The sequence below is a fragment of the Sturnus vulgaris genome, chromosome Z (genome assembly GCF_052056855.1).
Source record: "Sturnus vulgaris isolate bStuVul1 chromosome Z, bStuVul1.hap1, whole genome shotgun sequence".
Taxonomy (NCBI): domain Eukaryota; kingdom Metazoa; phylum Chordata; class Aves; order Passeriformes; family Sturnidae; genus Sturnus; species Sturnus vulgaris.
This window is the reverse complement of record NC_142283.1, coordinates 40586709-40598421: the sequence shown is the minus strand read 5'-3', so window position 1 is coordinate 40598421 and position 11713 is coordinate 40586709. Positions and strand designations below refer to the sequence as shown.

The 11713-nt window shown below is 38.9% G+C and overlaps 1 protein-coding gene across 1 annotated transcript in view; it reads right to left on the bottom strand.

The window, feature by feature from the left end:
* Nucleotides 1–1958: 1958 nt before the first annotated feature.
* SLC71A2 (solute carrier family 71 member 2) overlaps nucleotides 1959–11713 on the bottom strand; it is a 47055-nt gene continuing 37300 nt past the window's right edge. The window contains exon 12 of the mRNA XM_088156986.1: nucleotides 1959–2088. Coding sequence (XP_088013112.1) covers nucleotides 2044–2088 — 45 coding nt within the window. The 3' untranslated portion in view covers nucleotides 1959–2043. The remainder of the gene's footprint in view (nucleotides 2089–11713) is intronic.

Sequence of the window (11713 nt, the reverse complement as noted above, 5' to 3'; positions counted from 1 at the left end):
AAGAACATCCAAAAATCCCTACATCTCAAACAAATTGAACAGAAAATACACAGCACCAGCTACTGCGTTGTTCCACGACTTTATTGCCATTGGTGACAATCTTCATTTTAAATCTGAATACATTTAATTTCAACTCCCAAAACTTAGGTCTTCTTTTATAACGTCAATCTCTTCTTCTCACATATTTCGTAAAAGACATCTGTCCCTTCTCAGAGACCTGCAAATCACAATTCATTCTCTTTCTCTTTTACTAGCCAAATATTTCCTGGAGTCTCAATTTATAGCAAAATTCTTCCTTTCTTGACTCTTCACTGAATTTTCTCAGACTTAACAACTACTCTTTTGAATTTTGCACATTGAGAAATGATCCAGCATTCTGAAAAAAGTTGTTCTAGAGCTAAATACAAAAGCAACCTATCTTCTGGTTTTCTTTTTATATATCTCTGACATACTCTGTGATTTAGTTCAATAATTAAGGAAATAAAAAGTTGTCAGTACTAGTAAGATGCAGAATCTGGATAAAGTGTACTTCATGGACAGTATTAAAATGAAGGTTTACACTCTAGCCAATAACTTGTTCATTTTCAAGTATCACAGGTAACAGTGAAAAGACAATGGGCCAAGAAAAAAAATTTAAATAATCCCAAGACTTTGGACTTCTGGTTTTGGTTGTGGTTTTTTTGGGGGGCAGAGGGTTTGAAGTTTTGGGGGGTTTTGTGGAATTACTCTTACTAAGAAAAGAATGAATCAGCTATTCTCAAAAGATGTCTATTATTAACATGGCATCACTCACAATCCATATAAGATAGTCTCATGCACTGTAATAGAAACAAAGAAAAACCTGCTATATTGCATGCATGCCTGCTCAGCTGCAAGTGAGAAACAAAACAATCCTTAGAAATGCAAAAGCACAGAGGAACAATTAAGTAATCTGAGATGTTGAAGAGGTTGAAAATTAATAAAATGGAAACTAGTTTGTAATATCTGAAGATATTGTTAAAAATTTCCAGTAATTTAATTAGCTGGCGAGTTTTCTGCCTCAAGTCAAGAAAATTACATTTTCTAATTCTCATATTTTGATGTTCAAAACAGAAAGAACAAAAAGAAAAATCTTATTTCTTTACCAGGTACAGCAAACAGTTTAACTGCAGAGGAGAGAAAAAGGAAACTTTTAAAATAAGATTTGATATTACTAAAATCTACTCAGAAACTGGTCGGGTGCAGTCAAGCAGAGTGTGGAAATGTTAAGACCATCTGAAGCAATTCCATTTCACAGAAATGACAACCACTAACATAATTTTGTACATTGGAATCAGTTTGCTTACATAACTTATGCCTAGTGTTGAGGTCTGTATTTCAATAAAGCAAATGTGCAAATGGCATGGTTCCTGTTAGAAAAGAGTCTTCCATCAAGTTAAATAGCTGCACAACACACTAAAATCCAGATAGCTATCATTCAACATCATTTTTGCATCTGTCTAAGTTCTTGTTGCAGTAAACAAGATAGAAAGAGTTAGAGGTTCAGAAATAAACAGTCTTTCTTGGTTTTATTCCATTTGCTGGCCTTTCAGAGACAATGTCTACAATAAACATAATCATTAATAATAATAATCATTGCCGTCATCAACATTACAGTTTTAAAAAACCCCTGTTTCTCTGACTAAGTCGAGAAATATTATAGAAATAGAACTATACTATAATGTGGACTTCTCTTAGAACAGTATCAATAGAGGATACACTCTCTCTGCAATTTTGATAATTTTTTAATTACCACACTTCAAGTCTTTTTTTTTTTAAGAAACCCAGATGAACACCCCCAAAACAGTGAGAACTACAGTTGGTGTCAAAAGAGTAATAGACATCTATTATTAATAATTGCAACAGCATTCAACATTTAATCGTCATAATTCCATCAATTTTGTTGTGCCTGTCGGCCCAGCTCTTTGCCAAAATTGAGCATGTCATTTTTGCTAAGATGCTTCTGTCAAACTCCTCATTCTTTCAGCAATCTCTCAAAACAAAATCTTTTCATCACCTCCCTGATTAGCTCCCATGCCACCATTTCAGAGTAGGTGCTGCCTTGGGGACCTGGCAGGGGAGGAAAAAATAGAAATTCAACATACTAATTTAGCATTGGTAATTCAACATACTAATTTAGCATTTGCAATCTTTTTTAAGCTGCAGTGATCTGAAGAGAAGTAAATTAGAAGGTATAGGATATCAAAGGATGACTAGATTTGCCATTTTCTGATGATATAAAACTCCTCTAGCCTGTATTAGCAATTTTTGCCCAGCACACTTACTTTAAGAGTGTAATTTAGCAGCACGTTGTTTAGGCTTGATCTCTTCTGTGGTCTGTTCCATGAGATCAGACTGTTTTAACTTCAAATACCTGGAGTATGTGTCTCAGTTTTAAGTGCTGCTACAGTTTGAGATAATTAGCCTAGATCTTTTGGACATACTAAAAAAAAAAAAAAATAAACAAATCCCAGCATCTAGGAAATGGAGAAGACTTCTACCTCGGGTATCCTGACGTCAGAAAAAATCTTTGTAATTACTATAAATTAAACCTATTTGTAGTATTAGAAAATAAAGTTCTATTATATTAGTAAGAAAGCTTTTCTATCACTGCACTTAAAAACTTCCGTTGTTAATGAATGTTTATGCAGGACGAAAAGCATACTTTTCACAATTTGAGCTCCATCTTACTCCCTTTGTTTCTCAGTGAGCACTACCTGAAAAATTATCCAGCACAGAAAGACATTTACTGACTTAACAGTTTCCTGAAGTAAACATTTCATTAACCTTTCTAAAGGGAACAGTTTCTCCTAAGACACAAGGCATGTTTCAGATAAAAGGCAAAAGGACAGAGAGAGTCCATGATCGAAAGAGTTTTCATATTAAAGGCTGGCTGGCAGGCAACAATAGCATGAAAACCCAAGAAATATAGAAGTAGTTAAATACCAAAACCTCAGCCTTCTTGCTAGCATCCCAAACTCTACTAGGCAAATTGCTGGTGGGAAGACAATTTTATTTTCAATTAAAAGCTTGCTATGTCTAATGTACAGTTGTGCTTTTCACATATCTATTCCCTCTAAAGGTAGCAATTTTCTCAAAGCAGGAGAATATTCATGTGTAGAGGAGTCCTTTAGTAGATGACTTCAGTCACCGTGGCACAGATTTCCCCTTGTATTTAGAGGGTGCTGAGCCACCACTTTGGACCAGCAAGGAATTGCATTCTGTGGAATGACTGGCTCTCTGTGCTGAACTTACTCCATGCTGAAGGTGACTTCAAGACATCCTCCTTCTGTATCTCTACCTTCTAAATGCCTCTGTTTAAATGATTCTTTCTTTTCCTTTTAACAGTTTTGTCTTCTCCAGGGTCTTATTCTTTACTTATTTCTGAAGTTACCAAATGGCAACATTGACTAGAGTAAGAAAAGTAAACACAGGACCTGAATGCACACAAGACTATTTGCTAACTGAACAAATGGCAAACAACATGTTTCCAAAAATCTTACAGATCTAAGAATCTCAAAATTCTTCATGCAATAAATATACATGAAATAATTTCTATCACAAGCATGGTTTCTCTTCCATAATCCTCTCAGAATTGAAACCAGGGGTTTATGTCACCCTTCTGTTCCTCAGTCTGGCCTTTTCCAGGATAAAATATGACTTTACAGCGCAAAATACTGAGAGTGTTTTTTGTGGATTGTTTTTTGTTTTTTGTTTTTTTGTTTTTAATTTGTTTGTCTAAATGCTTCCTTCAGTTACACTTTTTTTCACATTAGTAAATAACAGCTTCTGACCACTGAGTTTCATGTATGTGTGAGACTCCACCTACTTGCATGTAAGAGATCTGGTAGCAATAAAAGAATACAGTGAATAATGGCAGTTGGTGTATCTGGAGCACAGAAATGTAGTCAGCTTGTTCTATCACTGGTAGTCATCCTCAATACCCTAAATTTTTGAGTAACTTTAATTGTCTGTCTCCCTTGATTAGTTAGGGAGAACTTGTTAGTTGTCCTTAATTGAAGGAGACATGAAATTATGCCTTAGGAAGCAAAGGATAGTAGATAGGCAGGAAATAATACAGTTTTAAGACATTTGAATGTGAAGGAAAGGCACTTGAAATAAGTGCAATGAAGGACACCTACACACCTACATTGGAGTTTGAAAGAGCTGACAGCACTGTCCAGGCTATTTGCAAATCATTGTATAAGCTTAATTTTCAACACTCCGGATTGTCTGAGGTAAGTGAAAGACATTTAAAATCAAAATTAAAACTAAAAACACTGAACTGGAGAAACAAAAGAAATCCTATAAGCAAAGGTTATTACTTTAGAAACTATATCTGTTCATTGCCCTTCCTATTTTCTTGCTAATCTGCACTGGAGCCTGAGCAGTGAAATATTCAGAAGTGCCCAGCCCCACTGAAATCCAATTTCTTTTTCTATTTTTAAAATTAAAGGTCTTGAGTCAAACCATGATGTATTATGCAATGAATCTGTAACAGGAAGAGCTGTATAACATTGCCAGCTAGTGGTCACTTGACTTCAGAGCACAATAACTCAATTCTAGCACAGTTTAAATATTTTTGAAATGTAATAAAACCTTTTATAGTTGTAGCTTAAGAAGATGGCAAATAAATTGCAAACATATTTCAGTGCCTTAGGCATCAGAACGTAAAACTCTTCATGAAGGTAACATTTAGTTCATGAATATGGTAGTCCTTCATTTGTGTTTCGTTTTCCAGTTAAAAAGTACATGAAAATTTTAAGTTCATACCTGCAGGATTCCAATGATGCAGGTAACTATATCATATCTTCATTAATGTTGTTTAACTTTACTATGTAATCTCTGAGCTGTATCTTCTATCACCTGGATAATAACATGTTTGGTTTGTTTGGGTTTTTTTTACAATTTTTGCTGCTAAAGACTGTTTATTAATTAGAAGCGAACTCTCACAGGGGCACAGACATCAGCAAAACAAACACGTAATGGATATAAAAGCAACTAAGAAAATTCAGGAACCTGCATTTATAATAATTACACTTACAATATTAATGATGCATCTTTCTGAATTCTTTCTGTACTCTAAGGTCTAGATTCAAACAAGCTATTTTATGAAGATATAAAGGGATATGAACACCAAGTCATGCATAATACACAGTAAGAGAGAAAAGGAGGAGAGAAAGAACGGATCCTAACATAAATGTCATGTCCTGCAAAAACATATACACTTAAATGTTTCTATAGATAGCTTCACTAGCTACACTACTTTTGCAAAAATTAAGTCAGCTGGCATTTGTGTGTCGGTACATAAAGGTCATAGAGAAGAATACACATTCTGGAAGCCGACATTTCCTTCAGACTAACATATGAAAAAATTTTAGGGAATTTTAAAAGAAATTAAAGGCAAGCCTATGATGGTGTAAACAGTTATCACCAAAGAGTTTTTATTAAGTCATTGTTGGTCTTAATATGTTAAAGATTATATCTATGTCATCATTTGCAGCCAGTTTTAAAACTGCACTTTTTCACACTTGGATCAGAATTGGGAGCAGTCACCCCCTTGCAACAAATCTCCGTTAGTTCATCCTGCCCTGCAGAGAGTTTTATTGTGTGGATTTCATTTCTGAGCTGGCTGTGGTTATGGGGCCCACACAGTTCAGAATGAGAACACACCATGCTCAAACTGACAGCATGCAACCAATCTGGTTTTGCCCGTAAAGGACTGGGCAAATATCCTAAAATCAATCTACTTAAGGTCCTTCCAGCCTCAGGGCATGATTCTGCAAAGAGTTACATGCCCATTTAATTTTATCCTGACTTCAGCAGGACTACTCATGGATAAGTACAGGCATAGCAGGCGGCTTTGCAAATGACTCTGAGAGTCAGGATAAGTCCGAGGTGTGATCTGAGATACTGAGAGCCAAGTCCATAGTTGTCTGGAAAATTGTGCTACCACTAAAAATCACGTGAGGACTATCCCTAGAGGAACAGATCTATCAACAAAGGTAGAGATCTACCAAAGCAGCCTTACTCAGAATCCTTAAAATTATCCACTACTTACAATAAAGACCTAATTTAGAAGATGTCTCTAAAAAGGGGAGAGAAGGCAGATTTCACCTTTCAATCTGAAAGAGGGGTTTAAAGAGGCAAAAGAAAATTTGTTGCCTTTAGGCTGAATCCACACCAGCTACTTCACACCAGTTTTGAAGCCCTTTCCTTAACTGACCCTACCAAACAGTTTGCTTTCACAGGGTGGTTTTCCTGTACTCTGGACAAATGCCTTGGGCATTGCAATTAGTCTGTCTTTCACAACAAAGTCCAGTCAGCCTTTAAACATTTCATCCCTAGATATCTCCAAACTACCTGAGTGGTGGACACTTTTGGCATAGGGGATTAAGCCAGATATAACTCAGAGTAAATCCCCTGAACAACAAATGTAAACAAAAACAGAAGTCCAGAACCAGCCTCCAGATACCAATCCCTTTCTGATGTACCATATAATCTCCTAATGAAGATACAAAAATAGGTACTGAATAAACGAAGCAAAGATCTTTTACATTGTTAGTCACAATTAACAGAATGTAGATCTTCAAACACACAGGCATAATTTGTTAACAAATTATTTAATCAGCCTCAGAAGTGCCAGGCACTGTGCATCTCAAGTTTCTGATGGCACAAGCAGGCTTCCTGTCAAGCACTGAAGTTAATAACTCTAGATGGGCTGTAGTCATCCCCACAAGTGTCCAGGGATTACTTAGATTTTCCTAGCCATCATAGCACACTGCAGAGGTCATCTCTTTCAAGTTCTCAGATTCTCCTTCAATACTTGCAGAATACCCACCTGCTGGGAAATGCCTGTTTTCACATTACATTTTCAGACTCTTGTATCAGCGACTGACACATATCCTCCTCCAGCCAAAGGATGCTCTGCAGCTCCAGATTCCCCTGAGTTAGACTTGGGAGCCTTGGTCTTGCTATGATCAAGCTCTATACATCATATTTTCTTCCCCCATTTCCAGTGAGAGGAAGTTTATGTTTTTGTTTTCTTGCTAAAAAGGTATTGGCAAAACTTTTCCAGCTAACTTGAGAGTTACTAACTTGTGCAGTTACAAGCAGCTTGTGTAGGAGCAATTTTAGGCTGACAGTCTTACAGTTCTAATGCTATCCATGACTCCAAAAGCACATTTTTCACCTCTTGGTCACTATATGCTGTGCCACCACTAGCCGATTTTTACAATGTTTCATATAATCCCCTCCACTGCCTTCAACTCTCTATGGTACAAAAACTTTGATCAGCCAAAGGCTCATTGATCTCGACTTCCACTTTTCACTCTCTGTCCCACATAAACCACTACCTGATCAGATATCCTTTTTCTTCCTTCTAGCAATTACCACCATCAGTACACATACATATGCTTCATTATTTTTTATATATACTTAGAACTTTCGTTGATGTATGGTTGACTTTTGTACAGAAAGCAGCATTCCTAAATTTTCTGTATTGTATTGCACAGCTAATCATCTGCCTAAGATAAAGGAAACACACTAAAACCAAACTGTTTCAGCATTGCCACCAATGCAAGAAATGATCCTCTGACAGACTTCTTTCTTGGTAGCACCTCTTGCCTTTGTCAAAAAAAACAAAGTGCTCTCCAATCATCACCCGCTCTACTAAAATGCCATCAGTCATGGAATGGCTTTTAACTCCCTCCTACATTTGTGGGAAGTTAGTGTAGCAAAATTCAATGCAAGATGCTAGAGAAGAGGGAGGTGATTTCATTAAACAAAATTATCTCAAATACACTGCTCATGCAGTTGCATTCTGCAAAGTACCAAGGTATGGTTTCTCTTTTTCTTTTACAGGCTGTGGAATGAACAGATGGAGAGCAGCTCTGCCCAGAAGGACTTGGGGGTGCTGGTGGATGAGAGGCTGGACATGACCCAGCCATGGGCACTCCCAGCCCAGAAAGCCAAACGTGTCCTGGGCTGCATCCAAAGCCGTGTGGGCAGCAGGGGAGGGAGGGGATTCTGCCCCTCTGCTCTGCTCTGGTGAGACCCCAGCTGGAACCCTGCATCCAGCTCTGGGGTCCCTGCACAGGAAGGACACGAACCTGTTGGAGGGAGTCCAGAGGAGGCCACCAGGATGATCAGAGGGATGGATCACCTCTGCTATGAGGAAAGGCTGACAGAATTGGGATTGTTCAGCCTGGAGAGGCTAAGGCTTCAGGGTAAGTCCAGTTGCAGCCTTTCAGTACCTGAAGGCAGCCTTACAAGGAAGATGGAAAGGGACTATTTACAAGGACAAGCAGTGGCAGGACAAAGGGGAATGGCTTCAAACTGAAAGACAGCATGTTTAGATTAGACACTGGAAAGAAATTCTAGGGGAGTGGTGAGCACTAGAACAGGTTGTCCACAGAAGATATGAATGCTTCCTTGGAAGTGTTCAAGGCCAGGTTGGATGAAGGTCTGAGCAATCTGGCCCAGTGAAAGTGTCCCTGACCATGGTAGGCAGGTTGGAACTAGATGATCCTTAATGCCCCACTCAAGCCATTCCATGATTCTACAGTTTTATGACACATAAGCATTCTGGCAAGAATCACTTGGGCTTACCATGGAGGACAAACACTGCTGTCTATGCAACTCTCATACATCTTGATTTCTTTTGGATTGACTACTGCACAGTGACTGGGGCATGTGCTGAACATAATCCTTTAACGTGAACAGTGCTGGTGCAAAATGCCCAAGACTTGTGATTCTTCTCATTTCCTCTTAGAATATTTTAGGACTTCAAATCTCTCAATTTGACAGCATTAATATCACAAGTTTTTCTTATTGCTATCTGTGTTGGGTTTGCACGGCCTGTTTTTTGTTAGCAAGGGGCGCCACAGAGGTGGCTTCTTTGAGAAGCTGCTAGAATGTACAAGAGGGCCAGTCCCTGGTGGCTCCAAATATGGGTGTGCCACTGGACAAGGCTGGGTCAATTATAAATCGTGGAAATGCCTCTGTGATAACATATGTAAGAAGATATCACAGATGGCGGCACAGTTTTAATTCCAGTCAAAGAATAGCAGAGTGAGAACATGTGAGAGGAGCAGCCCTGCAGACACCCAGGTCAGTGCAGAAGGAGGGGCTGCAGCTGCTCCAGGCACTGGAGCTGAGATTCCCCTGCAGCCCCTGGTGCAGCAGCCCATGGAGAAGCAGCTGTGCCCCTGCTGCCCATGGAGGTGCATGGGGATGCAGAGATCCACCCACAGCCTGTGGAGGAGCCCCAGGCTGGAGCCTGAGGCTCTGTGGGAGATCTGTGGAGTCTCCTTGGAGGGCTGCACCCTGTGGAAGAGTGACCCAGGCTGCAGCAGTTTTGGGAGGACTGCTGCCTGTGGAATGGACTCACATTGCAGCAGGTCACCGAGAGCTGTTGCCCGTGAGATGGACCCACATTGGAGAAGTTTATGGAGAACTGTCTCCTGTGGGAGGGACCCCATGGTGCAGCTGGGGAATGACTCCTCCCTCTGAGCAGTGGAATAAACCATGGCTGATGAATTGACCATAAAACCCTCATTCCCTGTCAGCTTGCACCACGGGGGTAAGACATAGAGCTTGAGAACGAGGGAGGGGTGGGGGGAAGGTGTTTTCAAGGGCTTTTTTTACTTCTCATTATCCTGCCCTGATTATGTTAGTAATAAATTCACTTTATATCTCTAAGTTGAGCCTGTTTTGCCCTGATATTTGATGAGTGACGTCTCCCAGTCCTTATTTAAATCCATGAACCCTTTGTTACATCTCTCTCCACTGTCCAGATGTGGAGGGGAGTGAGCAAGCAGTTTCTGTGGGTGCCTGGCACTCAACCAGTGTCAACCCATAACACAATCAAGGAATATGAATGAAAAACTATATACAGCATTCTGTAGTAATTAACACATACGATACGCTTGCTTGGCTGTTTCTAAGGCTTTAACACATTCTTCTGTTAACACTTCAGTCACATCAGTCTTAATATTTCTGGTTTAAGTGTCTATACATTCTCTAAGTTAATTATCTTTGTTTCAATTTATTTTTCAATAATTTAACCCTTTAACCTCACAGAGGCATGACTCCTGTATCTGACTCCTTTCAATTGCAAGTTTATTTAACACAACAGTTGACTCTTTCCAAAGGGTATCCTGATATTTGCCACATTTAGTTATAAACCAGGAGCGTGTTCTACTTTCCATCACCTGTAAGGGACAGGAAGTCTCTCCCTCCCCCTATCACTAGCCATCTTAGCATATCAAGGGGAAAAAATTCGAGACAGAGAGGAGAAGGGAAAAAAAAAGAAAAAACCAACTCCCAACACCTGTTTCAGCAAACACATTTCCACTGCACAGAGGGTGAGTATTTTAGGAAATTATTCAATTAAATTTTTTTCAGGTTAATGAAACCCAGGTAAATCTGCACACAAACAGAAGACAATTGTTCAAGCTTACTAAAATTTTTTGCAAGACTTGAACAAAAAAGACTATACAAGATTGTACATGAATGGGTGAGGACTTTTAGCCTATCCACAGGATGCTTCAATGAAACTGATCTCAGATTTCTGGCACTTTCAGAAGAGACAAGGACTTTTCACTTCCTCAGTATATCTGTCCTGAGAGTCACCTTATTTAGTACAGTTTACTTCCAGTTGGTAAAGCTTTTTGTGGTCCTTCAAGTTTAAGGGTGATGCCAGATACAATTTTATCAGATAGTTCAGTATCATTTTCATATAACACAGGTGTTGTATTGTCTAAAAGAGCTGAGACAAGGTCTCAGACTAACATCCAAGAAGTCTATGATGTTTTACCCAAGTATTTGAAGCTCAGTGCCTTAAGGCACTTTCTAACTCAAACACCACTCTGGCGTTTGTGGATGGATGTACTACTTCCTCAGCTAAGATTTTTTCTATGACTAATTTCTCTAAGGAGTAAAGTGGTACTATCTTTTTACAAAGACACCTGTACCTTACAGTACTCCTGAGATCATAATGTGAAAGCTAACGCTCTGAAATCAAAAGTCAAGATTTTCTGATATTTTTTACTATTAACAGTAGGCATTCCAGACATCTGCTGCTAGCAGTGACAGACAACTTTCAGTCCCTCCTGCCAATGAGATTATCATCACAAACTTAGGCAGTAAAGAAACACTGCAGTTTAAGAGATGCAGTTAAAGTCTTAAGCGATCAGCACATTCAATGCTCTGAACAGGACCGCTGTGTCAGTCTTTTGTTGGACTTTTAGGTTTTACTTTTTTTATGCAGGGCAAAAGCCACACAAGAAAGCATCAAACTAACATTCCTTTGATAAAAAGCATATGAACACTCCAATTAAAACATGGGTATTTGCTGCAAAAACTGGCATGTACCAACTGCTACAAACCTCCTCAAAAGTTGCATGGGCAGAAAAGAATTGCCATCTAAGGGCAAAAGTAATATTGCAGCATGAAACAATAAAGACAATTTTGCAGTAGTGCAGTTAAGAAAGTTTATTCTTCTGGAATCAGATGCAAAATGGACACCTGAGACTTGTGGCAGTTGGAGCTTTCCATCTTTAAAGAACAAGTGTAAGTTTTCCTCTCTTTCCTGTAAATTTGTGGCACATTAAGTATCAGGAAAATGGATATGTGAGATGGGGTTGAATTCTCTTCTTTGAAGGCCATTTCTCAGTTTTCAGAGATCAAGTCT